At 41.2% G+C, this 26,874-nt stretch overlaps 1 protein-coding gene across 1 annotated transcript in view; it reads right to left on the bottom strand.

Moving 5' to 3' along the window:
- The window catches only part of LOC145390892 (zwei Ig domain protein zig-8-like), a 53,668-nt gene extending 27,417 nt beyond the window's left edge, over positions 1 to 26,251 (bottom strand). The window contains exons 1-2 of the mRNA XM_080265632.1: positions 26,233 to 26,251; positions 21,020 to 21,135 (exon numbers count right to left, since the gene is read on the bottom strand). Of these exons, the coding sequence (XP_080121758.1) occupies positions 21,020 to 21,135; positions 26,233 to 26,251 (135 nt within the window). The remainder of the gene's footprint in view (positions 1 to 21,019; positions 21,136 to 26,232) is intronic.
- Between the last annotated feature and the right edge of the window lie 623 nt (positions 26,252 to 26,874).

Below are 26,874 nucleotides of genomic sequence, written 5' to 3' on the forward strand. Positions count from 1 at the left end.
AATACTCAAGATGGGAGCGCACTAGCGAGTTCTACAAAGCAAGTATGACTTTTTCCGATTTAAACTCGACAGTTCCTCCAATAAAACCCACCAGATTGTTTGCAATTTTAACCACCTCATTGCACTGCTTACTTGGTTTTAGGTCATTTAATATTATCACAGCAAGATCCTTTACATAGTTTGTACTTAATAACTGGATATTGTTCATTTTATAATTCACATGGACGTTGTTACTTCCAGTATGAAGCACTTTACAGTTTCCTGTGCTGAATTTCATTTGCCATTTTCTGCCCAGCTTGCTAAAGTATTAAGATAATTTTTTGTAACTGCTGCCACTGTAATTTTGAAGTTACTTTACTGGTTATTTTAGTATCATCTGTAAACTTGGATACTTTACAATTTAGACCCTCATCAATATCGTTTATAAAGATAATAAAAAGTATCGGTCCAAGTACTGAGCCTTGGGGAACGCCGTTGATCACATTACGCCATTTGGAATCGTTTCCGTTTATCACAACTCGCTGTTTTCGGTCTGAAAGCCAGTCTTGTAACCATTTCTGCATATTTCCTTTTATTCCATGTGCTTCTATTTTGCTTATGAGACGCTTATGAGAGACAGTGTCAAATCCTTTCTGAAAATCGAGATAAATTATATCTACTGCTCTTGAGTCATTGTATGATTTGTAAACATCATGGAAGAAGTCCAGTACGTGAACGACGATGTCTGAATCCATGCTGCGGGTCTTTAATTATATTATTTTCTTCTAGATAATTAACTATTTTATCTCTTATAATTTTTTCCATTAACTTGCACACTATTGATATTAAATTGATTGGTCTGTAATTTCCTGGGTGCGACTTACTTCCTTTTTTGAAAATAGGTGTTACATTTGCTAGTTTCCATTCGCATGGAACTTTCCCATTACTTAACGATTTATTGAATAAGACAAAGAGTGGCAGCAGTAACTCATTTTTGGCTTCTTTGAGAATTCTCGGTGATATTTTATCGGGGCCAGGGGTTTTGTTTATGTTCGTACTATTTATGGCTGAAAGGATATCTTTATTATGGATAGCATAGTTACTAAGGACTGTGCTATTTGCTTGGTTTGTGGGTAACAGTAGGTTTCTGGTGGTGTTTTCAACTGTAAAAACAGACGCAAAGTAATCCTTAAGAATGTTTGTCATTTCGGCCACATTTTCTGTGTGTTTGCAATTGTTCGTTTCTAGAGGACCTGTTGATGTTGTCATAACCTTTTTCTTTCTAATGTAACTGTAAAATTCTTTAGGATTTGATTTGCAAGTATTAGCAATGTGGATCTCCAGTGCTCTTTTGCTTTGTTTAATAAGTCTTTTCGATATGCGGCATAGATTTTCGTACTGTAATTTATCATCATTATTTTGTGTAGTTTTAAATTTATGGCATGCCTGTTTTTTTGGCTATTAAGTTACTTTTATTTTCACTGGACCACCACTTTGGTTTACTCTTACCAGCTGGACGCCTGTTACGTAGTGGCACACATGACTTTACCATTTCATTAAATTTTTGGGTGAATATTTCCCGTGCTTGGTTTATGTCATCGGTTTCAGATATTTGATTCCAGTCTGTATTTGCAAGTAGAGCTCTGAGCTTGGTGAAATCAGCTCTACGATAATCTGGGACCTTTTCTTTGCTCACTGTTTCTTTAACTTTTTCAGTAGTAATATTAAATTATTTAATTCGATGATCACTGGAACTAAAGTCACGTTCTATTTCAACGTTGTTGACTAGGTTATCATTTGTAGTCAAGATGATGTCTTGGATATTGTTTTCTCTCGTTGGGTATTCTACGTGTTGGGAAAGGGCATTTTCTTGAACATTCGTATAAAGCTCTTGTCCTGAGTGTGCCTTTAGCGGTTCACCCCACTTTGTTACTGATAAATTAAAGTCTCCAAAAATTACGGTATCCTCTTGACAACAATTTTTCACAATTTGATCATAAAGTTTTTCATTTGTCTCAGTTGACTGTGCTGGAGGACGATAGACGAGACATATACTTATTTTGTGTGAATTAATACTTAGCTGAACATAACTGGCATCTATGTTGGTAATACTGGATTTCGATAGCACAAGGGGGTGGAGACTAGTTTTCACATACTGTATAGTAAAACACCGCCACCAGCTCGATGTGGTCGCTCACAGCTGAAAATATTGTACCCTGTTAATAAATATTCTGCTAGAAAGTCACGGTCAGATGTATTAATCCAGGATTCTGTGATGCCAACGATGTCATAATTTTCTAGATAAATAAGAGATTCTAAATCCTCAGACTTGTTACAAGACTACATGCGTTAACATAGCAGACTCTAAGTCTGTCCCAAACAGTTGATGAACTGACTTTGCGGATATTTACGTTGAGGTTACTGCTCCTGCACGTTTCGCGTATTTTTATTTGAAGAGGGCGACTTTATCGTGTAAAAGTCTACCTAGCCGTGCCGGTCCTACCGAGTTCAAATGGAGACCATCTTTCTGGAATAGAGTATGTTGCTCATAAAACTGGTCTCACAGATTGACAAAGCCGACTCCCTCTTGGGTGCAGAGAGATTTGAGTCGGTTATTTGTGCTGAAGGCCTGATCATAAAAACTATCCTCTACCTTGATCCTTGGGAGTATACCAGATATTATCACGTTAGTGGACTTAGTTTTGAATCGTTTGATCATTTCATAATACTTTCCTAGCAGTTCCTCAGATCTATTGCACTTCAGATCATTCGTACCAACATGGATGACGTATAGAGTTTTATCATTTGCGTCTTTTGTGACCACATCGCAGGCTTCTGTGATATCACATAGTCCACCTCCTGGAAAACAGTATCTTTTTCTGCTGCTGGGGGCACGTCCACAAAATTCCTCCAGCTGACCGCGTACAATAGAGTCCCCAATAAGCCTTGTTTCTTCTGTCTCATCGACTGCTTCGGCAAGAATCTGGTAGCGATTGTACGTAGTTATGGGATGGTGCTTCCTCGTACCTTTTCTGGGTTTTGTGCCATTTCTTACCATAGTAAAGGGGACTTCGCTTGGCAAGGAACGTACTGAATCGCTGGGTGAGGAAGTTACTGGTACACTATCATTTGTAACTGCCTGATGGGCGGGGGCTTGTACGAGCTCAGTTTGTAAGCGTCTTCCTTCTTGAGTGCTGTTGCTGACTCCTACGTTTGCCGCTGCAAACTCTTTCAGTGTCTCAAACTCTGCCTTGAGCTCCCTGTAATTTCTCTGTGATTCGGCTAAACCATTTTCTAGATCTCTTCTCATGATGCATAGTTTGCAAACAGGTGTCGAAAAGTAATTCGAAAAATACTGAGGCGCAAAACGACCAGTACGCTCCTGGCAGACCTTCAGTATCGATCACATTTTGCAGCAATATTTCCAAAATCTCACAAATATAAAAAATAATATATAACTGGTTAAGGGATGTTGTTACAAATGGACAGTTTACTCTACAAATGAACTATTGAATTCTAGGGAGATTCACTTACTTTTTATATACTATTTTCCTTTACCAGTATAAAAAGAATAGAAAATCTACCTGCTATGGTACAACCTAACTTACCATGAATTGTGTAAAATGAAAAGAAAATCTACTTGCTGTGGTATAATCTAACTTACCAGGAATTGTGGAAATACATCATAAACTGATTCACTGGGAGAGAGAAAAGGAAAAAAAAAATAATAATGGAATGTTGAGGAGGAGGAGGAGAAGGCTAGTAGTAGAAATAGCAGTAGAAATATCGTAGCTGTTGTTGTAACAGTAGAAGAAGAAGTAGTAGTATTAGCTGTAGGAGGAAGAGGCTAGTAGTAGTAATCGTAGTAGTAATAGTAATAGTAGTAGGAAGAGGAGGAGGAGGAGGAGAGGGAGGAGAAGGTTAGTAGTAATAGTAGTAGTAGTAATAGTAGTAGTAGTAAGAGGAGGAGAAGGAGGTTAGTCGTAGTCGTAGTGAGGAGTAGACTGTAGCACCAGTCGTGCAGGGAGGTACTCCCAAGGTGGATGGAAAGCTGGTAACAGGGAGAGCTGGAGCTCCTGTTTCATCAGTCCTCGGGACATGTTCCCGACCATCCCCATTTGCTGAACTTTTTCAGTGTTTCAGTAACACAGAGAGTAGGCCAGCGTACTCTCCAATACAAGTTTCTCTGTCAACACCAAACTACATGCATATTACACACCACACTTAATCAAAATTAACGAAAAATTTCATCTTTTAACCAAGTCTCGCAGTATCGGGGGGGGGGGGGCGCCACCATAAATGCCCCCACCATCAGCCCCTCTCCCGGTAACGACCTGGTGAGATGCCTGGAACCACTGTCTGACTAACTTCTTCATTTCGGCAACATTCGAGGCCTTTCTTCTTTCTCTCTGTTGAGCACCACCTCTCCTTTAAACGTCACCTTCTCTTCTTAACTGAGACTCAGTCGTTTGAGGTGACTGATAGCAAACCCTTCTCTGTAACCTCCTACTTTCTATATACTCTTTTCAAAGCCAAAGGTGGCTATTGTGTATATATATATATATATATATATATATATATATATATATATATATATATATATGTTTGATTGATTGATTGATTGATATATGTGTGTGTGTGTGTGTGTGTGTGTGTGTGTGTGTGTGTGTGTGTGTGTGTGTTCTTACCTAATTGTTCTTACCTAATTGTATCTTTACAGGAATGAGTCAAGCTCGTACTGTCCCGTGTCTTAAACCATATTTATCGTACATATCCTTAAATTTGTGAATTGTTTTGGCACACACTATTTCATTCGGTAGTGCATTCCATTGATCAATTGCTCTGTTTGGGAAACTGAATTTCCTTACGTTTTTATCACCTCTCTTCTTATGCAGTTTTTTGCAGTGTCCTCTTGCTGATGCTTCTCCATATGTTAAGTAATCATTTATGTCTATTTTCTCCTTTCCTGATATGCATTTATATAGCATTATCATGTCACCTCTTTTCCTTCTCTCCTGTAGTGTTGGTAGATTCAGTTTATTTAGTCTTTCTTCGTAGCTTAGGTCCCTTAAGCTTGGTATCCATCCTGTAGCGGCCCTTTTGAACTTTTTCAATCTTGTCTATGTGCTTTTTGAGATGAGGACTCCAGACTACTGATGCATATTCCAGGGTTGGTCTAATGAATGATGTTATTATCCTTCTTAGCATGTCTTCATTTATGTATGTGTGTGTGTGTGTGTGTGTGTGTGTGTGTGTGTGTGTGTGTGTGTGTGTGTGTGTGTGTGTGTGTGTGTGTGTGTGTGTGTGTGTGTGTGTGTGTGTGTGTGTGTGTGTGTGTGTGTGTGTGTGTGTGTGTGTGTGTGTGTGTGTGTGTGTGTGTGTGTGAGCAATTATTGTTCCTTCCAATCGAAAAACAAAGTACAAGAGAGAGCCAAATTCAAGATCCGATCATTTCGAGATGCCTGGACACACTGCGTTTGGAAGACTGGAGATTATAGGAAGCAGGAAATACAGACAGAGGGAGACAGTTCCAGAGTTGTCCTGTTGCATAAATGAAGGACTGGGAGTAACGGTTAACTCTTGCATTAGAGAGTTGGACAGAAAAGGGATGAGAGTTTGCTACTAGACGGGTGCTACGCGCTCGTCGTAGAGGTGGAGGAATGCATGCAGACAGTTCAGAGGAGCAATGACCATTGAAGTAGCGACAGAAAAGAGATAAAGATGCAACAGTGGGACGAGGAGACAGAGGTTGAAAGGAGTCAGTAAGAGCAGGGGCGTCATTTGGGGGGCGCTGCGAGGGGCGTTGCCCCACCCCCCCAGGCTTTCTGAGAGGGCCTCCAAATCAACTACAATTAATGAAAAACATATATAAGGATAATATCGTGAAATAAAAAATAATTTGTGTTTAGCCTCAGTACGTTTTGAGTTAAATATCTGTGTGTGTGTGTGTGTGTGTGTGTGTGTGTGTGTGTGTGTGTGTGTGTGTGTGTGTGTGTGTGTGTAATAATCACAATAATTTACGAAGTATATTAAAGGATGTAAATATATATATATGGCCCACTGTTCAGTTAACTTCAGTATCGAGCTGCCTTTTTTATTATATTCTGGCTATTATTAAAAGCTTTTATTCATCTTAGGAAGTACGTACCTGAAGGTAGGAGTCTTAAGAGTTCATTTACATCAGTGGTTCCTAAAGTGGGCGTTGCTTTACTGGTTGAAGAACTTGAAGTTTTACAAGCATCATCATCCTATAAAGTGGAAACACATACCCGGTACTGTATATATATATATATATATATATATATATATATATATATATATATATATATATATATATATATATATATATATATATATATATATATATATGTGTGTGTGTGTGTGTGTGTGTGTGTTTCCACTTTATAGGATAATGATGGCTGTACAGTAGAACTTCAAGTTCTTCAATCAGTAAAGCAACTAACAATACTGACTTAGCCACTACATCATCCCTTAGTCAAGACTCAGATTTGATTCCTGTTGATGAACCAGCAGTCACATTAGAACATAATGTTCCACTGAACCAAGATCAAAAAGACAAAAAACAGTCCATCCACATCACAAACTCAAGCGACTGAAGTAGTTGGTATATCTAAGTCCCTCTATGATAAACCCGGTCAACCAAAAATGCCACGCTACTCAAGCAATCAGAATAATAGGACATTTAGAAGTCCCTATTGTGATATCTTTTCTTGGTTAGAATACTCGGCCTCGCAAGATGCGTGTTACTGCTTTCCATGTACGCACTTTTCTGGAGCATTTGTTCGTAAGGGAGAAGGACTAGGTAGGAGACCGTTTATTGATGCTTGAACAAGGAAATGGAAGGATATCAGTACGCATCTCAAATAACATCAGACATTAATAGTATGCTTGGTCTTATTTCAGTGATATTCAGTCAAGGGCCAGTCAGTCTGTAGCATCTTCTCCATCTTCAGCTAGGCTAGAAGAAATTGAGGAAACAGGGAACATGTGAAGTTACTTTGAAAAGCCACTGCATTACTGGGAAGGCAAAGCCTGTCTTTTCGTTAACATAATGAGAGGTGGTGATAGGCTACATTAAATTCAGGAGAGCAGAAATTCTTCACCTAATTGCTGAATCAAATCCCTCTCTAAAACAAAAGTTATATCGACGATATGGCCATTACACAGGCCCTCAATATCTGAATGAGTTGATGTCAGTTGTTGGAAGACGCATCAAGGACAAAATTTGTGCTGAAATACAAGAAGCCAAGTACTTTTCAGTTATGACTGATGAAAGGAAAGACTTGTCAAAAAAAGGAACAGATGGCTATTCTTGTGCGGTACTTTACTGAGGGTATTGTGAAGGAACGTGTCGTTGGAACCAATCACATAGAAAAATTTGGTACTGCAAGTTTAGCTGATTTTATATATAAGGAGATAGAACAACCAGGTTTAATTTGGTCTGTGTGACTCAGTGTTATGATGGTGCTAGTGTAATGAGTAGATGCTCTAGCGGGGTTCAAGCAAGACTACGGGATAAAAATCCCCAAGCAGTACACATACACTGTCATGCACACAGGCTGAATTTAGTGAAGGGCGACTGCATAAAGAACACCAGTGGCCTCTTTTTGTTTTTTTGTTTTTTTCGGTTATTAACACACTTTACACATTTATTACTAACACCAAGAGGCACAGAAAGCAGAAGATTTGACACTAGAAATACCTACTGTAACTAGATGGTCTTACTATTATAGGTCAATATGAAAGTTTAAGCTTCGCTATGGAATTTTGCTATCAGTACTTCATACAGTTCCAGAGGGTTCTGATTCAGAAGCTGCAGCAGAAGCAAATGGACTGTACAAAAAGTTAGAGTCTTTCAGGTTCGCAATGGATATACATATTCTTGAGCAAGTCCTTAGCGTTACCAGTAGTTTGTCGGATCAGCTTCAACCAAAGGAAGCTTGCTCTCTCATACAGTCAACTAATAAAGAACTGCAGGTCTTGAGAACTGACGAGGCTTTCTCTGATATTTTTGACAAAGCTAAAGATTTTGCTTCTACATATGAGGCTAATACGAACTTGGAAAATTCAAATCAGTTGAGCAGACCTAAGAGAATTTAGAAGGTATCATCAAGACTAAAGATTGAGCTTCTTAACTGATTCAGCTCTTGATAGAAACGAGGTGAGTACTTGTATTGCTCCAAAGACTGAAACCAAAAGAACCTATTTTGATAGACTGATTTCTCTCAGACCTTGATATTCGCTTCACACAAAACATGCCTCAGAAGCAATGAATGCACTTCATTGTAGTTCCAGAGACTTTCTAGAATATGAGAAGCTTTCTATTACAGTACAGTCTTACAAAGATATATACATAGATGAAATTCTTCTAGTTTCCCAAATATCTGTCGCAAAAAGACATTTCTAAGTAAGAGTGACAAGCCAAAGAATCTGTTTGAATTATATGAACTCAAACCATTAGATTGTGCGTATTCAGAAACAGTGAGAATTGTCAAAATTCTTATTACCTTTCCAGCAACTGTAGGCAATGAACGACTTTTTTCAGTACTTAGCTCAGTCAAGACATATAACGACTTTTTTCAGTACTTAGCCCAGTCAAGATATATCTAAGAACCTCAATGAGAAATGATCGCTTAAGTGACTTGCTGCTTATGGCCTCAGAAAAGGAACTTGTTAAAAATCTTAACTTTAACACCCTGGTTGATAACTTTGCAAAACAGAGATCACGGAGATATCCACTGTTGCAGTAGTTATTCATTTTTCAATCCAATAAATGTACGTAGTTTAGTTTTCAATTTCCTCCAATGAATTCTGAAATTAATATATTCTTCTTACCTGAGCTTCTTCCAAATTTAAAAATCATTTTATTTCTCCCACCTCTTAGTGTAGAGCTTACTTTTCACATTACTTTATATAGTTCATGGTATTTTGGGGGCTAGTAAGCTAAAAGCTTTCAATTTTTAATTCATGTACAAGTTGACATGTGTTCATTCCCAGTTTTATAGTCATTATCTTTTCATTAGGCTATAAGAATGAAGTCAGTTTAAGCTTTCACCAATACAAATATTTTAATTGCTGTTTGGTCTGTTATCCAAGTTCATTAGCATATAATGCAATGATATGTACTTTACCATGCACTTTAAATTACATATTCAACTTCATACAGACATACTGCCTGCGCTAGAATATCCATTAGTGTGAGTGTCAGCAGGTAATTGGTTTAATGAACAATTATATACAGTATATACATCTGTTTACTGATTTAATTCCCTAAATATAGGTTTCCACGTGGCTTCAAAATGCTCACTCGCCACCCCACCCATGTGGGGAGGTCGGAGTAGGGGGGCCTCCTAAATACCCTATACCCCCCCAAGGAAAACTGAAATGAAGCCCCTGAGTAGGAGGAGGAGAGTTACTGAGACGAAAAGCCATTGACTCCACCCTACTGAGAAGAGCTGTATGTGGGGAGCCTCCCCACATATGAGAGTTGTACTCTACACAGGGGCGAATAAAATCCCTGTATAGAGTCAACAATTCTGCAGGGATAAAGGAGGAACAGAGTCGGCTTAGCACACCCAATCTCTTGGAAGCAGATTTTACAAGAGATGCAATAATTATGATCTTTCCAAGATAAGTCCCGAGTAAATGAAACCCCAAGCATGTTCAAGGATGATACAGGATTAAGTTGGATATTATTAAACATTAGTGGGTATACCTGTGGAAGATTTTGTTGGGTTGATAGGTGTAAAAACTGAGTCTTTGATGCATTAAAAACAAGATTATTTTTACCCCAGTCAGAGATACGAGCCAAATCAGACATTAGGTGTGCAATAGCCTCATCCCTTGTTTGCTGAAGTAACTGCTGAGATGGACGTTGTGGGAACCGAATGGAAAGGTGAAGGGTGGAGTCATCAGCGTATGAGTGGACAGGGTTAGATGTACAGCTTAGAAGGTCATTGATGAATAAAAGGAAGAGAGCTGTTGATAGGACAGAGCCATGAGGAACACCACTATTAATAGATCTAGGAGAAGAACGATGGCCGTCTACAACAGCGGCTATAGAACGACCAGAAAGGAAGCTAGAGATGAAGGCACAGATAGAGGGATAGAAACCGTAAAAGGGCACTTTAGAAATTAAGGATTTTTCCCAGACTCGATCGAAAGCCTTTGAGATGTCAAGTGCAATGGCAAAGCTTTCACCAAAGTCCCGAAAGGAGGATGACCAGGAGTCTGAAATGTAGGTGAGAAGATTGCCAGTGGAGTGTCCCTGTCGGAACCCATACTGATGTTCAGAAAGAAGGTTGTGATTGGAAAGATGCTTTAAAATTTTTCGATTAAGAATTGACTCGAAAACTCTTAAGTTACAGGATGTTAAAGCAATTGGACGATAGTTAAAGGGTTGGGAATAGTCACCTTTCTTTGGGACTGGCTTAATGAGAGCAAACTTCCAGCAAGAAGGAAACATACAAGTTGACAGACAAAGGCGAAAGAGTTTGCTAGGCAGGGTGTAAGCACAGAAGCACAGTTCTTGAGAACAACAAGGACTCCATCAAGCCCATATACTTTATTAGTACTGAGGCCTGTGATGGCAGAAAATGCATCAGCTGAAGAAAGTTTAATGTCAGCCATGAGGAAGTCAGAGGGGGAAAGTGATGGAGGAACAGCACCAGAATCGTCTAAGGTAGAATTGGAGGAGAAAATCTGAGCGAATAGGTCTGCATTATCAATAGAAGAAATATATACACAGCCATGAGAGTAGAAAAGAGGAGGGAAGAATGATGAGGTAAAGCTGTTAGAAAGGTTTTTCACAAAGTGCCAGAAGGAGCGGGAAGAATTCAAGTTGGAGAGTTGAGAGCATTTAGGACGGATGAAATTATTTTTAGCAGAGCAAAGAACAGACTTAGCACGATTCCAGGCAGAAACGTATAAAAGATGTGATTCAGGGGTGGGTTGGCTCCGGTACCTTTTATATGCCCTCTCCTTGTTGCCAACAGCATTAGAACAGGCATGATTAAACCAAGGCTCTCTTGCATTAGTCAAAGGATATGAGAAAGGAATGTATGCTTCCATGCCCGAGAGAATAACCTCCATAATGCGCAAGGCACAATCAGATGGCTCCCGGCCATGGAAGCAATAATCATTCCAGGGAAAATCAAAGAAGTACTGCCTGAGGGCCTCCCAATCCACAGCTCCAAAGTGCCACAGATGACTTTTCTTACGAGGATCCACAAGCCATATCAGAGCGATAGGACAGGTTAAGGTGATAAGGTTGTGATCGGAGGAGCCGAACGGAGAGAAAGCTGAACAGTGTAAGCAGAAGGATTAGTTGTAAGGAGGAGGCCAAGCATGTTGGAGCTCTCTCCAAGGCGGTCAGGGATACGGGTAGGGTGCTGTACAAGCTACTCTAGGTCATTAAGGATAGAAAAGGTGTAGGCTTGTTCACCAGGTGGATCAGTGAAAGGAGAGGAGAGCCAGAGGTGGTGGTGAACATTGAAATCTCCTAGAATGGAGATTTCAGAGAAAGGAGAAATGGATAGAATGTATTCCATCGTAGAAGAAAGATAGTCAAAGAGTTTTTGATAATCAGTAGAATTAGGAGATAAGCGAACAGTGCAGATATATTTAGTCAGAGAATGACAGGAAAGCTGAAGCCAGAGTGTAGAGAATTCAGAAGAATCGAGTTCAGGAACATGAGAGCAAGATAAGTCGTTGCATATATATACACAACAGCCACCTTTGGCTCTGAAATGAGTATAGAGAAAATAGGAGGATACAGAAAATGGTTTGCTGTCAGTTGCCTCAGACAGCTGAATCTCAGTTAGAAAAAGGTGAGGTTTAGAGAAGGAGAGGTGGTGCTCAACAGAGCGAAAGTTACAGGAAAGGCCGCTAATGTTGCAGAAATGAAGATTAAGAGAGTCAGACAGTGGTTCCAGGCAGCTCGAGTCATCACCGGGAGAGAGGAGGAAGGTGGGGGCATTTATGGTCCCCCCCCCCTGGGGACTCCGAGGCCACGTGTGAGCTGCCATGATTTTTTTTTTCTTTCTGGAAAAGGAAGTGTAGTATGTACTGTGCATGTAGTTTGGTGTTGATAGAGAAACTTGTATTGGAGAGCATCCTTGCCTACTCTCTGTGTTACTGAGACACTGAAAAAGTTCAGCAGAGGAGGATGGTGGGGACCTAGTCCCGAGGGCTGATGAAATGGGAGCTCCAGTTCACCCTATCATCAGCTTTCCATCCACCTTGGGAGTACTGCCCTGCTCGACTGGTGCTACAGACTATTCCTTATCTTGCTCTCCTGTTCCTGAACTTGATTCTTCTGAATTCTCTACTCTCTGGTTTTGGCTCTCCTATTGTTCTCTGGCTTAATATATCTGTGCTGCATACTTATCCCCTAATTCTACTGACTATGAAAAATTCTTTGACTATCTTACTTCTACGATGGAACACATTCTATCCATTTCTCCTTGTAGTGCCCGGAAGCGATAATGAGTTGTATCTAGTTTATTTTATATGACCAAAAGTTCGGTTAAGTGAGAGAGAGTGGCCGAGGCATGGCTGTTACCATGCAGACGTGTCCAGAACATAGATTAATTACCTAGTTGCTAAGTCACTTTTTTTTTTCCTACTGTAATTCACTAGTATTAAGTCTCTTTGTAATACAAAATCTCGAGTCGATGGGAACATGTGCCTTTGTTCGCATAATCCAGCATAATGTACACGTGCGCAAAGTGATGTAAAGCACGATGATTTTCATTATTTTTCGTGTATAAAGAGAGAGAGGTTGCTAAGTAATTATTGTAACTAGAGAATGTTCTTTTTTTTCAGTAATCGATTGTAAGGGGAAAGACATCACACTGAGTCTATCACGAGTCTGTAATAATTAAAATGTTAAATTCCGTACGCCGTCATCCCCCCTTCCCCTTTGTATCAATCACGCAGTTTTGGCGTGTCTCACTCGCTCACCGGCCGTGGTAGGTGGCAGTTGGTCGGTACTGTCGTCATCCTCTCCCCCCCCCCCCTCCAAGGAATTCTGTAAGTAATTTCATATTAATGAAATGTCTGATATATTGAAGTGCGAATAGTGATATCTCACGAGTGATAATAGTGACGAAATAGAGAAACAGACTCGGGTGGAGTCAAGTGTTGTTCCTCAGGGAGTGTAACAGTGACGCCATTAGCATTTGGAGAAGCGAGTCCTGCGTTTCCGCTCACCTCCCCTACATTTCTGAGCTGAATAGTGAGGTATTTCCCATATTTTTGTGTACTGTACTTTATATTATTATTTAGTGTGTAACTGAAGCAACAGAATGCTAGCTAGTTCTGTCTGAGCCTCAGATAAATGTGTGATTTTTGTAGGCCAAGTATCAGGTGCACAGGGAGTGTGAATTATTTATTATTGTGTTGAAATGACTTTGCAATTCAGTACTTATTAGGGCTATGTTGTGAGTAAATGTTCACATAGTTACTTTGTGAGCCACAATGATTTTGGTACAGTGATAATTTTCCTGGCTGGAGTTACAGTTATTTATGCTTACTGTGTATGTTACAGTATTTTTTTTTTCTTCTATATTATCCCTATAATAAGTATTATTTTGACCAGACCTATGTGTCTGTAGTGCCCTGTGTTATTCTGTTATTACTTGAGATGCCAAGTATTGTACCTCATGTTTCTTTATTATGAGACTTTCCTGATCATGTGAAGGGATTGCTTGCATTGGAGAGAGTAGTTATTCATTATTCATATTAACTTCTAGCGGGTCCCAGTGTGGAGGTCGAAGTACCTGAGTGAGTCAAAATCCAAGTGTGGAGGTCTAAGTACCAGTGAGTCCAAGTCCAGGCGTGGAGGTCGAAGTCCTAGTAAGTCAAGGTCCCAGAGAGGGGAAGTTAAGGTCGGGAGTGGCAGAGGGCTGGACCAGTGAAATTAGTGCTCAGAGGGACTTTTATGAAGAAACACATTGGACTGGGACAGAGGAGCTAAGTTTTGTGGATTTGATATTAGGACCATATAGAGATATATTTTTCAAACAGTGTGCCAACTGATTCATGTTTAATCTGTAAAGCAAGTAGCTGGGGAAGATTTCTACTTTTTGGTCTTGTTAATACACATTCCCTCCCACTCGAACTTTATTGTTTGTGTAACCCTTGAGAACTGGTGGTATAGAGCTTACCTAGTAGTTTATTAATGTGCAACTTAAAAGCATTCTGGGAACCTGCGAAGGTCGGGCTTGGGTTGGCCTAGTTGGAGACTAGCCCCGTCATTTTGGCATGCTACCACTCTTAACTTGGCCACTTGAAATGTAATAAACGCAACCGAAGAGGCCGCTAATGGGAGAGAGTCTCCATCAATCTGAGTTCCTGACCGTTCCAGCACACAGTGGTCATTAATAGTGACTTGTTTTCTGCCCCTTTTGACCATGTAAAGTCTGGATCACAGAGGTGACAGTACATCCTTTATCTGAAATCCTCGTTCTAGGATATTTCAATGTTCACCACGACCTTTGGCTCTCCTCTCCTTTCACTGATCTACCTGGTGAACAAGCCTACATCTTTTCTATCCTTTATGACCTAGAACAGCTTGCACAGCACATTACCCGTATCCCTGACCGCCTTGGAGAAAGTTCCAGCATACTTTACTTCTTCCTTACAACTAATCCTTCTGCTTACTCTGTTAATCTTTTCTCTCCGTTGGGCTCTTCTGATCACAACCTTATTACCCTAACCTGTCCTATTACTCCAACATGTCCCGTGGACCCTCAAAGAAACGTTGGTTATGGCACTATGGAGCTCCTGATTGGGAGGCCCTCAGGCAGTACTTCTTTGATTTTCCCTGGAATGATAATAGCTTCCATGATCCAAGCCATATCAGTGTGCCATGCGCATTACGAAGGTTATTCTCTCGGGCATGGAAGCATACATTCATTTCTCGTATCCTTTGACTAATGCAAAAAAAAAAAATAATAAAAAAAATAAAAAACTTGGTTAAATCACGCTTGTTCTAATGCTGTCCACAACAAGGAGAGTGCCTAGAAAAGGAACCAGAACCAACCCACCCCTGAATCACATATTTTTCCATGTTTCTGCCCGGAATTGTGTTGTCTATTTTTTTGCTCTGCTAAAAATAAGTTCATCCATACTATATGCTCTGAATTCTGCACCTCAAATTCTTCCTGCTCCTTCTGGCACCGTGCCAAAAACCTTTCTGACAACTTCACCTCATTATCTATCCTTCCACTTTTCGACTCTGATGGCTCTGTAGCAGTTTCTTCTACTGATAAAGCAGAACTCTCTGCTCAGACTTTCTCTTCCAATTCCTCCTTTGACGACTCTGGTGCTGTTCCTCCATCACTTCCCCCCTCTGACTTCCTCATGGCTGACATTGAAATTTCTTCAGTTGAACTATTTTCTGCCATCACTGGCCTCAGTACTAACAAGGCATATGGGCAGTGATGGGGTTCCTCCTGTTGTCCTAAAGGACTGTGTTTCCGTCCTTACACCCTGCCTAGGTAAACTCTTTCGTCTTTGTCTATCAACTTGTACCTTTTCTTCTTGCTGGAAGTTTGCTGTAATTCATCTTGTTCCAAAGAAGGGTGACCATTTCCACCCCTCTAACTATCGCCCAATTGCGTTAACATCCTGTTTTTCAAATTTTTTCTAGTCCATTCTTAACAAAAAAATTTTAAAACATCTTTCCAACCACAACCTTCTTTCTGATCGTCAGTATGGATTCTGCCAGGGACGCTCCGCTAGTGACCTTCTCACCTACCTTCCAGGCTCCTGGTCATCCTCCTTTCCGGATTTTGGCGAAAGCTTTGCCATTGCACTTGACATATCAAAGGCTTTTGATCGAGTCTAGCATAAATCTTGAATTTCCAAATTGCCCTCCTACAGTTTCTATCCCTCTATTCGTCCCGTCATCTCTTGGTGTCTTTCTGGTCGTTCTATAATTGCTGTCCTAGGCAGCCACGATCCTTCTTCTAGAGCTATCAATACTGGTGTTCCTAAGGTCTCTTCCTTTTATTGATCATTGACCTTCTAAGCTGTACATCTAACATTGTCCACTCACACGTTTATGACTCCATCCTTCACCTTTCCATTCGCTTCCTGCGGCATCCATCTCAGCTGCTGCTTCAGTAAACAAGGGATGAGGCTATGGTACACCTAATGTGTGACTTGGCTCATATCTCTGATTGGGGTAAAAATAACCCTGTTGTTTTTAATCCACCAAAAACTCAGTTCTTTCATCTATCAACCTGACAAAATCTTGCACAGGAATACCCTCTAATTTTTAACATTACGCAGCTCAATCCAGCATCTTTTTTAAACATATTTGGGTTTCATTCTCTCGGGATTTATCTTGGAAAGAACATATTACCTCTCTTGTAAAATCTGCTTCCAAGTGACTGGTGTGCTAAACCGACTCTGTACCTTCTTTGCCCCTGCACAATTGTTTACTTAATACCCAGATTTTATTCGCCGATGTGTAGAGTACAACTCTCATGTGTGAGGAGGCTCCCCACATACAGCTCGTCTCAATAGGGTTGAACCAAAGGCTTTTCGTCTCATTAACTCTCCTCCTCCTACTGGCTCCCTTCAGGCTCTGTCTCTTTGGTGCACTGTTGCATCTTCAATCTCTTTTCTGTCTCTACTTCAATGGTCACTGCTCCTCTTAACTGGCTGCTTGCATCCCTCCACCACTATGGCGGGCACATAGAACCCGTCTAGCAACAAACTCTCGTCCCTTTTCTGTCCAACTCTCTAATGCAAGAGTTAAATGCTATTCCTTGTCCTTCATGTATGCAACAGGTCAGCTCTGGAAATGTCTCCCTCTCTGTTTTTCGTACCGCCTACGATCACCTGTCTTTCAAACGCAATGTGTCCAGGCATTTCGAACTGCATGGATTTTGACTTTGGCTCTCCGTTGTCTTGTTTTTGTTTTCCTTTTTCATGAAGGGAGCAATATGCAAGCCTCTGGTCTTTGATTCCTTCTTTCTTGCATTAAAAAAAAGAGGAAAAAGTAGTAGTAGGAGTAGTAGTGACATCTCCATTTCATTTGACAGTGAACCCAGTGGACTGCAGGCTGAAGATCCCTCTCTCCTGTTGCCCACCATTCTCCTTTTGAGGGGTACGGAGGGACTTGAGGGACGTTTGTATGACTCGGAAGCTCCACTGCCCTGTTATATCGATGCCTTCATGCAAAGGGGGAGAAAATGGAAGAGGTAAAAGTAGACAGGAAAGAGGACAAATGATAACAGTGAGGAAAGAGATATGAACCGATACACGGCAATAGATGACGGGAAATGGTAGATAAAATGAGAGATAAGAGAGCAGATAGAATAAGATAAAGGCTAGATGTGACACTTAGGCACTGTGATATATCCAGAGGATCAAGAAATGATAAATAAATAAATATAATGTACCCACGAACAAACCCATGTTATTATCATCATCACCATCATCATCATCATCACGATCATCATGAATATTATTCTTATGACAGTCTTGTAGGGTTGTCTACATTAAGCCGACAAAGAACAATGGAAGCTCCCTAACACCTCTTCCTTAGCGATTGATTTTTGGATATGGCCGGTTAATATTCATTTGTAAGTTCTTTATGAAGAGTATGGTGATATTGGAAGGGTTCATGTAACAGGGAAGAGGACGGTAAGGTGTCATACAAAATAAATTTCATAGGAAAAGGTGTTAGGGAGCTTCCTTAACCAATGAGAATACGATACAGAGATTGGTGACAAAGGGATGCTCATGTATAACTTTCCTCTTCTACTCCGTTCCTCAACACCTCTTCCTGAACGATTTATTTTCGAAACTACTCATTAATATGCCCTGGTTTGCTTCATATGTACTTTCAGAACTGACCTAGATTACAAGAATAACACACAAGATTACAAGCCAGTAGGCGAGAATGACCAGCTGTAAGCGGACCAAGCTTTGTCAGCAACCGAAGTGTTTCGACACTAAAAGTCATTTGTATATGGAGGTACTCCAGTGCAACATTCCAACCAAGAATCATGGTCCTGACTTAATTATCTTCGAAGTCTTAGCATTTCGCGTGAGCAAGATCATAATTTTAGCTCTTTTCATACTTTCAGCACTTCATGACCTTTGACCCCTTACCTGGCTGATATAGGTCATGCATGTACGAAGCACATTTGTAGTATTCATTAACGACTATAAACATGCAAGGTTTCACTCGATTCCATCCACCCACTGTGGAGCTAGGAAACTTGATATTCGAGGAATGGCTCACCAGAGGTACAACTTCTAAGTGGTGCTGCCAGCAACTGGAAGTAAGTTTCGACTGTCATTTTTTTGTATGGAGGTACCCCAGAGCAACATACCATCCAAGGATTATGGCCTTGTTTTAATAATCTTCAGAGCTTTAGCATTTCGCGCGAACATAGTCGTGATTTTAGCTATTTTCACTGTTTTCACATTTGATGACTTTTGACCCCTGACCTTGCCAATATAGCACAAAGTCATACAATAGAAAGGTGTAGTACTAGTCGATGTCTATACTGTAAGCACTCAGTTCCATTGAACTGCTGGGGAACCAGGAAGGCATTTTTGGAAACCAGTACTCGTTGCTTGGGACACTGAGGCCAATCTTTGCAGGGTTGCCACTCAAAAGCTAGAGGAGAGAGGGGAAAAATGGATGCTCACTTCCGATAGGGAATGACCTCAAGATTACATCTAAAGAAGTCAGAGCTTTCTACGCCACTTAGTAGTGCAACTACAGCTCGAAACGTGAAGAGTACGAAAAAAGTCGGTTGTCAGCCGTTGCTGGCAACTACTCGTTGCCTAGCAACCTAAGCCTTGCAGACACAGCTACATCACAGGCTAGTCACTGTGTAGAAGTTTTTTTTTTTTTTTTTTTTAAGAGAACAGAGGAAGGAAAAACAAATGAATAAAAAGTTTGGTTGGAACTGGTTAATTCTGTACAGTAGAAGTGCCTTCCACAATTAAACAAGAAATAAGAAGAAAACGTGGCTAACAATAAAGGTAGCATGGAGCTTGTCAAAAGTAAAAGAGAAGAATCAGAAATTAATAAGTATGGAAGAAGTGTTAGTAACTGCATGAATAACACACAAAAATATAGTAATGGAGCAGAATCTGAAATAAATCGCTAAGGAAGGGGTGTTAGTAAGTACATGAATAACACACAAGAATATAGCAACGGAGGATAATCAGAAATAAACTGGTAAGGAAGAGATGTTGGTAACTGCATGAATAACACAAACATAAAATAACGGAGCAGAATCAGACATAAATCAGTAAGGAAGCGTAACTGCATGAATAACACACACAAATATAGTAACGGAGCAGAATCAGAAATAAACCGGTAGGGAAGAAGTGTTAGTAACTGCATGAATAATACACAAGAATGTAGCAAAGGAGCTGTAAGTTTCCTCTCATTCAGCCTGTCCCAAGGAAGGGTGACCATTCCCAATTCTCTAACTATCGTCCTGTTCCTTTAACATCCTGTGTTTCAAAAGTTTTCGAGTCTATTCTTAAAAAGTAAATAAATAAAGCATCATTCCTATCGCAAACTTCTTTCTGATCGTCAGTATGGGTGCCGTCACAGACGCCCCACTGGCGATTGTCTCACCCACCTTTCAGACTCTTGGTTATCCTCCTTTCGGGATGTTGTCGAATTGCTTTGTCATCGCCCCTGACATCTTAAAGGCTTTCAATCGAGGCTGACATAAATCTTTAATTTCTAAACTGCCCTCTTACGGTTTCTATCCTATCTGTGCCTTTATCTCTAGCTTCCTTTCTTGTCGTTCTATAGCTGCTGTTGTAGAAGGCCACCGTTCTCCTCCTTGATCTATCAACAGTGATGTTCCTCAGGGCTCTGTCCTATCACCAACTCTCTTCCTTTTATTCACCAATGATCCTCTAAGCTGGACATCTAACCCTATCCACTCATACGTTGATGACCTCACCCTTCACCTTTCCATTCGTACAGTGTCCATGTCAGCAGTTACTTCAGCAAACAAGAGATGAGTCTATGGCTGTCCTTATGTCTGACTTAGCTCATATCTCTGATTGGGGTAAAAAATAGTCTTGTTTTTAATGCATCAAAAACTCAGTTCTTATACCTATCAACCTGACAAAATCATTCACAGATGTACCCGCTAATGTTTAATAATATCCAGCTCAATCCTGTATCATTTTTAAAGATACATGGGGTTTCATTCTCTCGGGATATATCTTGGAAAGATCATAATACATCTCTTGTAACATTTACTTCCAAGAGATTAAGCCGACTCCTTATCTTCTTTGCCTCTGCAAAGTTGTTGACTTTATACACGGGTTTTATTCGCCCCTGTGTAGAGTACAACTCTCATGTGTGAGGAGGCGCCACACATACAGCTCTTCCCAACAAGGTGGAGTCAAAGGCTTTTCGTCTCATTAATTCTCCTCCCCTTGCTGGCTCCCTTCAATCTCTGTCTCTTCGTCTCACTGTTGCATCTTTATCTCTTATATATCCCTACGTCAATGGTCACTGCTCCTCTGAACTATCTGCTTGCATCCCCCTCACCACTACGACTGGCGTGTAGCATTTAGCAACAAACTCTCATCCATTTTCTGTCCAACTCTCTAATGCAAGAGTTAACCATTATTCCCAGTCCATCACGTATGCAACAGCTCAACTCTGGAAATGTCTCCCTCTGTCTGTAATTCCTATTGCCTATGATCTCCAGTCTTTCAAACGCAATGTGTCCAGGCATACCGAAATGAACGGATCTTGAATGCGGCTCTCATTTGTAATGCTTTTGTTTTTTTCTTGGGGGGAATGATTTGCGGGCTTTTGGCCTTTGGTTCCTTCTTCCTTGCATTTAAAAAAAATTAGAAATAAATCTGTAAGAAACAGGTGAGCAAAATAATAGTAAATCGGTAATGAAGAGGTGTTAGTAATATCATGAATAAAACACAAGAATCTCATAAAAGAGACTATGCAACACTTTCTGCCTGACTTGGACCTTCTTTCGGTACTTACAGATTTGTCTCCCAGGTTAGACACACGGCAAGGTAGGAAGGCGTGCGTCCCTTCGCTGACTGTTACGTTGACGGTCGAACCCAGGAAAGCGGGACCCGACGGCCAAGACCTGCACTCTGAAAGGATAGATACACAGATAGATAGACAGATGGATATATGGATAGACAGATAGACAGATGAATAGATGGATAGACAGATAGACAGATAGATATAGATAGGTTGATAGATAGATATGTTGGGAGAGAGAGAGAGAGAGAGAGAGAGAGAGAGTTCTACATTGCATCAACCATATTTTCTTTTATTATAATCCCCTTCAGAGAGAGAGAGAGAGAGAGAGAAACATCCCCAAAATGAAAAATGGCATGAGAAACTAAGAAAAAGTTGAGATAACGTGAGACAATAATGGCTATAACAGACCAGGGTGAGCTTAATGTGGTTAGGCGAGATGGGAAGAACGCGAGAGCGGAGATTGATGGAGACAATATGCAGATCGGAGGAGGGAGGAGGAAGGATGTGGAAGGATGGGAGGGAGGAGGGATATGGAAGGATGGAAGGGAGGAGGGATATAGAAGGATGAAAGGGAGGAGGGATGTGGAAGGATGGAAGGGAGGAGGGATATGAAAAGATGGAAGGGTGGAGGGATATGGAAGGATGGAAAGGGGGAGGGATATGGAAGGATGGAAGGGAGGAGGGATATAGAAGAATGGAAGGGAGAAGAGATGTGGAAGGATGGAAGTGAGGGGGGATATGGAAGGATGGAAGGGAGCAGGAATATGGAAGGAAGGAAGAGAGAAGGGATACACACCACACTACACACCACACCACAATCACACCACATCACACACCATAGCACCCTCTCACGCCACACCATACCACCCTCTCACGCCACACCATACCACCCTCTCACGCCACACCATACCACCCTCTCACACCACACCACAAGCCATACCATCCTCTCACACCACACCACACCATACCATCCTCCCACATCACACCACACCATACCACCCTCTCACACCACATCACACGCATTACCACTCTCTCACACCATACCACACCATACCATCCTCTCACATCACACCACACCATACCACCCTCTCACACCACACCACACACCATACCACCCTCTCACACCACACCACACACCATACCACCCTCTCACACCACATCACACGCATTACCACCCTCTCACACCACACCACACCCTACCACCCTCTCACACCACACCACATACCTTACCACCCTTTCACACCACACCACATACCTTACCACCCTCTCACACCACACCACATACCTTACCACTCTATCACACCACATCACTCCACACGCCTTATCACCCTCTCACACCACACCACACCACACCACCCTCTCACACAACAATATACCACTCTCTCACACCATACCACACATCACACCACCCTCTCACACCACCAAAAAACCATACCATCCTCTCACACCACAACACACCATACCATCCTCTCACACCACAACACACCATACCACCCTCTCACACCACAACACACCATACCACCCTCTCACACCACACCACACACTATACCACCCTCTCACACCACACCACACCATACCATCCTCTCACACCACACCACACTATATCACCCTTTCACACCACACCACATGCCTTACCACCCTCTCACACCACACCACACTCTACCACCCTCTCACACCACACCACATTCCTTACCACCCTCTCACACCACATCACACCCCACTGTACCACCCTCTCACACCACACCACACACTCTACCACCCTCTCACACCACACCACACCATACAACCCTCTCACACCACACCACACACAATACCACCCTCTCACACCACACCACACGCCTTACCACACTCTCACACCACACCACACCATACCACCCTCTCACACCACACCACAGGCCTTACCACCCTCTCACACCACACACCTTACCACCCTCTCACACCACACAACTTACCACCCTCTCACACCACACGCCTTACCACCCACTCGCACCACACCATACCACACCACCCTCTCACACCACAATATACCACTCTCTCACACCATTACATACATCACACCGCCCTCTCACACCACCCTACACCATAACATACTCTCACACCACACCACACATAAAGTCCCTCTCTCATACCACACACCATACCACCCTCTCACACCACACCGCACAGTTATACCTTACCGCCGTCTTCTGTGTTAAAATCCCTTCAATATTGCTGTACTTTGCATAAATAACATGCAAGAGGATATTAATTAGCCATATCGAAAAATAAATCGCTAGGGAAGAGGTGTTAGGCTGCATTAGTACGTTCTGAGTTACTTGTCTTTCTGTTAGTGATATTCAGGGTAGTGCACACATTGCGCCTTTCAGTTCTAGTGTATATAAGGGAAGACTTAGGCATCGTTAGACATCACGCAGCTGGTAAAGCAACCAACCAGAATACCAGATACTCCTGACCATAATGTCCATCTTTTAGATCTATTCCTGACAAATAATCCAGATCAATACACGATAGAGGTATTGTCTCCACTTGGATCCTCTGACCATAATCTCTTCAAAGCTTCATTAGTTAGCCCCCCAAAACCTCCCCGTTCTGAACCTGTCAGGGTGACCGAATGGCACTTTGATAGGGCAAACTTGGATGTGTTTAGAAATTATCTTGCTGACATTCCATGGCAGTCTTTCTTCTCTAGTGGTGCCAATTCTACCCAGTCCGACATTTCCGACTTAATACTAGCTGGTATGGATTTATTCATACCAAGTCAACAGTTCACTAAAAGATCGAACTCTCCAAAATGAATTTGATAGCAACTGTGCCAGAGCAACAGCCCAAAAGTCATTAGCATATAACTCTTACTTTAATTAAAAAACATCAGAATCACTCTCTCAATTGAAAATTGCTAAAACCATGCAAAAGCTGTAATAAATCTAGCTAAATCAAACTTTCTTCAAAATCAAGCATCAAAACTATTTAACAACCCTAATGATAATAAAATATTTTGGTCAGCTCTCAATTCTTTCAATAATAACTTTAACAAGTCATCATCCATTCCCCCACTAAAATCTTCAGATGGCAACATTACAAATGACTCGCACGGGAAAGCAGATATTTTTGCCAGTACATTTGCCAGAAACTCTACCATAGAGGAAGCCAGCCAGAACGTCCTAGTACTAAAACTTGACTCTCTCGAAATTGTTCCACTCAAAATACAGACAAGATATGTAAAATCCATCCCAAGCATTTTACCAAGCAATAAAGCTCCAGGCCCAGAGGGAATTCCGCCAATTGTTGTGAAAAAGTGTTCCCCAGAACTTGCTGCTGTTCTTGCTAAATTGTTCAGACTATGCATACGTACTTCTTCATTCCCTAATTCCTGGAAAGAAGCCAATATCCACCCAATTCCAAAGAAGGACGTTCCTCTGACCTCTCTGATTACAAACCAATAGTTGTCACATTTTCTCTTGGTAGAGTATATGAAACTTTAATTAATAAGTACATAGGTAAACATCTTGAATCCAACAACTTAATTAGTGATACACAATGTGGTTTTCGCCAAGAAAGATCCACCATTGACATACTCAGTCTCCTGACTCATACCATCCATCAGTCAATCGACCTATATGGAGAAACTCATGCAGTAGCCCATGACATTTCTAAAGCTTTCAACAGCGTTTGGCACCGTTCCCTGTTGTCCAAACTCTCATGCTATGGGATTTCTTCATATCTCAGCAACAGAAAAATAAGAGTAGCCTACAGTAAAAGCAGATGATGTATATTCCAATTTCCACTCAACTCTGGCATGCCGCAGGGATCAGTTCTGGCGCCAACCCCGTTCCTGGTTCATATTAATGATCTCTTATCTGTCACCCACAATCCCATCCGTTCATAAACAGATGACTAAGCACTTCATAGTTCATTCACACTCAGACACCCATTTACAAAGTCTGATATATCTAACTTTCAGCTCAGTGCAGCCATCTCCACAAATCAAGACTTATCCACTATCAGTGAATGGGAACAAGAGAACCTTGTCTCATTTAATGCTAGTAAAACTAAATCTATACAATTACTAATAGACAGATGTTGCCAGATTCGTATATTATCTTCAATGCTAGAAATATTCCCATCTCCAAAAGTATTGAAATTCTCGGCGTCTCACTTAACAGTGCCCTCAGCTGGACCTCTTATATCAGATCACTTGCTAAAACCGCCTCAAAGAACTTGGATTATTGTACAGAGTCCGTAACTTCTTCACTGACGTGCAGCTACCTATAAACTATAAGTCATGTGTGCTCTCAGCTTGAATACTGCTCGCCCTTGTGGAATGGATGTGGAGAGGTTGCATTAAAACAACTAGACAAAATTCAGAACAAAGCTGTTGGAATTATTAATAACCCTGCTATTACTAATAAACTACCTCCCCTACAGGTAAGAAGGAATGTTGCCTCCCTTGCATTATTTTACAGATATTTTTATAGCAAAGGCTCAGACGAAGTTGCGTCCATGGTGCCACCCCTCCATGCCTTCCCTCGTGCTACACGGGCATCTAGTAGCACCCATGACTGGAACGTCACTCAGCCGTATTGCAGAACTTCTATCAGAATTCATTCATTCCCCGAACTGCATCTCTCTGGAACTCGCTTCTCCAGAGTTGTTTCCCTCCAAACTTCAGCCTACAGCTGTTCAAGTCTAACTGTTACAGATACTTTGTGAGCAGCGGACGGCAGTAATTCGGTGTATGGAACAATTTTTTTATTCAATTATTTTTCCTTCTGTTCTGTTATCAAAAAAAAAAAAAAAAAAATCGTTACACTTGCTGGAGAGGGACGCCTTCATGTGGTGGCACTGATATAACCTGATGGCTTTACTGCCTGGTTATACACAAATGTCCATCAGTAACGCCACTGAATGGAGGATGGTGAACTGTTGGCAGAGGACAACTTGAGCCTGTAGTTCACAGGGTTCACCTTTAGAAGAACCTGAGGTCCTACTACTGCTTCTACTACTACTACTACTACTACTACTACTTCTACTTCTACTACTACTACTAGTACGACTACTACTACTAACCCTACTTCGCTAATACTATTACTGCTGCTACTTCTACTATTATTACACTACTATTACTACTACTACTGCTACTACTACTACTACTACTATTACTATTACTACTGTTGCTACTGCTACTACCGTGCGTCATTTCCAACCTTCCACCACCCTTTCCATTGTCGGTATAGTTATTGCTTGGTTAATAACTTCAAGAATCAGTCACAATACCTGCGCCTCCCACGCCAGCAGACTGTGCCGTTCATGGAACACAAAAGATCGGGTGACGCAATATATATAAATGTAAAATAGACCACAGAGAAATCTCTCGTGTTGCAGGACTAATAAAAAAAAGAAAAAAAAATCACTTCCATAAAAACATTATTTTACTTGACTTTATTCTTCTCGCACTTTTTCAGCCCCAGCTTCATCTGAAATGTGAACCCGGTGGACTGCAGGTTGATTCTCTCTCCTGCAGTACATCATCTTCCTTTCAGGGGATGAGGAAGGAGTTGAAGGACATTTATTTAACCGGGCAGCTTCACCACTTAGCTATATCGGTGCCACCACAGGAAGGCGTCCCTCGTATATGTGTGTGTGTGTGTGTGTGTGTGTGTGTGTGTGTGTGTGTGTGTGTGCGCGCGCGCGCGCGCTGTCCTTTAAGGAAAAGATATGCAGGGAGAGATACCGAGGGAAAACTAGCTCAAGATAGAGAGAGAGAGATCTTTAGTATTATCAATAGGTGTTCCTAAAAAAAAAAAAAAAAAAAAAAATGGAATGACTATCTCCAACCAAAACACGAA

This window comes from Coenobita brevimanus, chromosome 16 (genome assembly GCF_032717465.1).
Source record: "Coenobita brevimanus isolate Jiangsu-jjx chromosome 16, ASM3271746v2, whole genome shotgun sequence".
Lineage (NCBI taxonomy): Eukaryota > Metazoa > Arthropoda > Malacostraca > Decapoda > Coenobitidae > Coenobita > Coenobita brevimanus.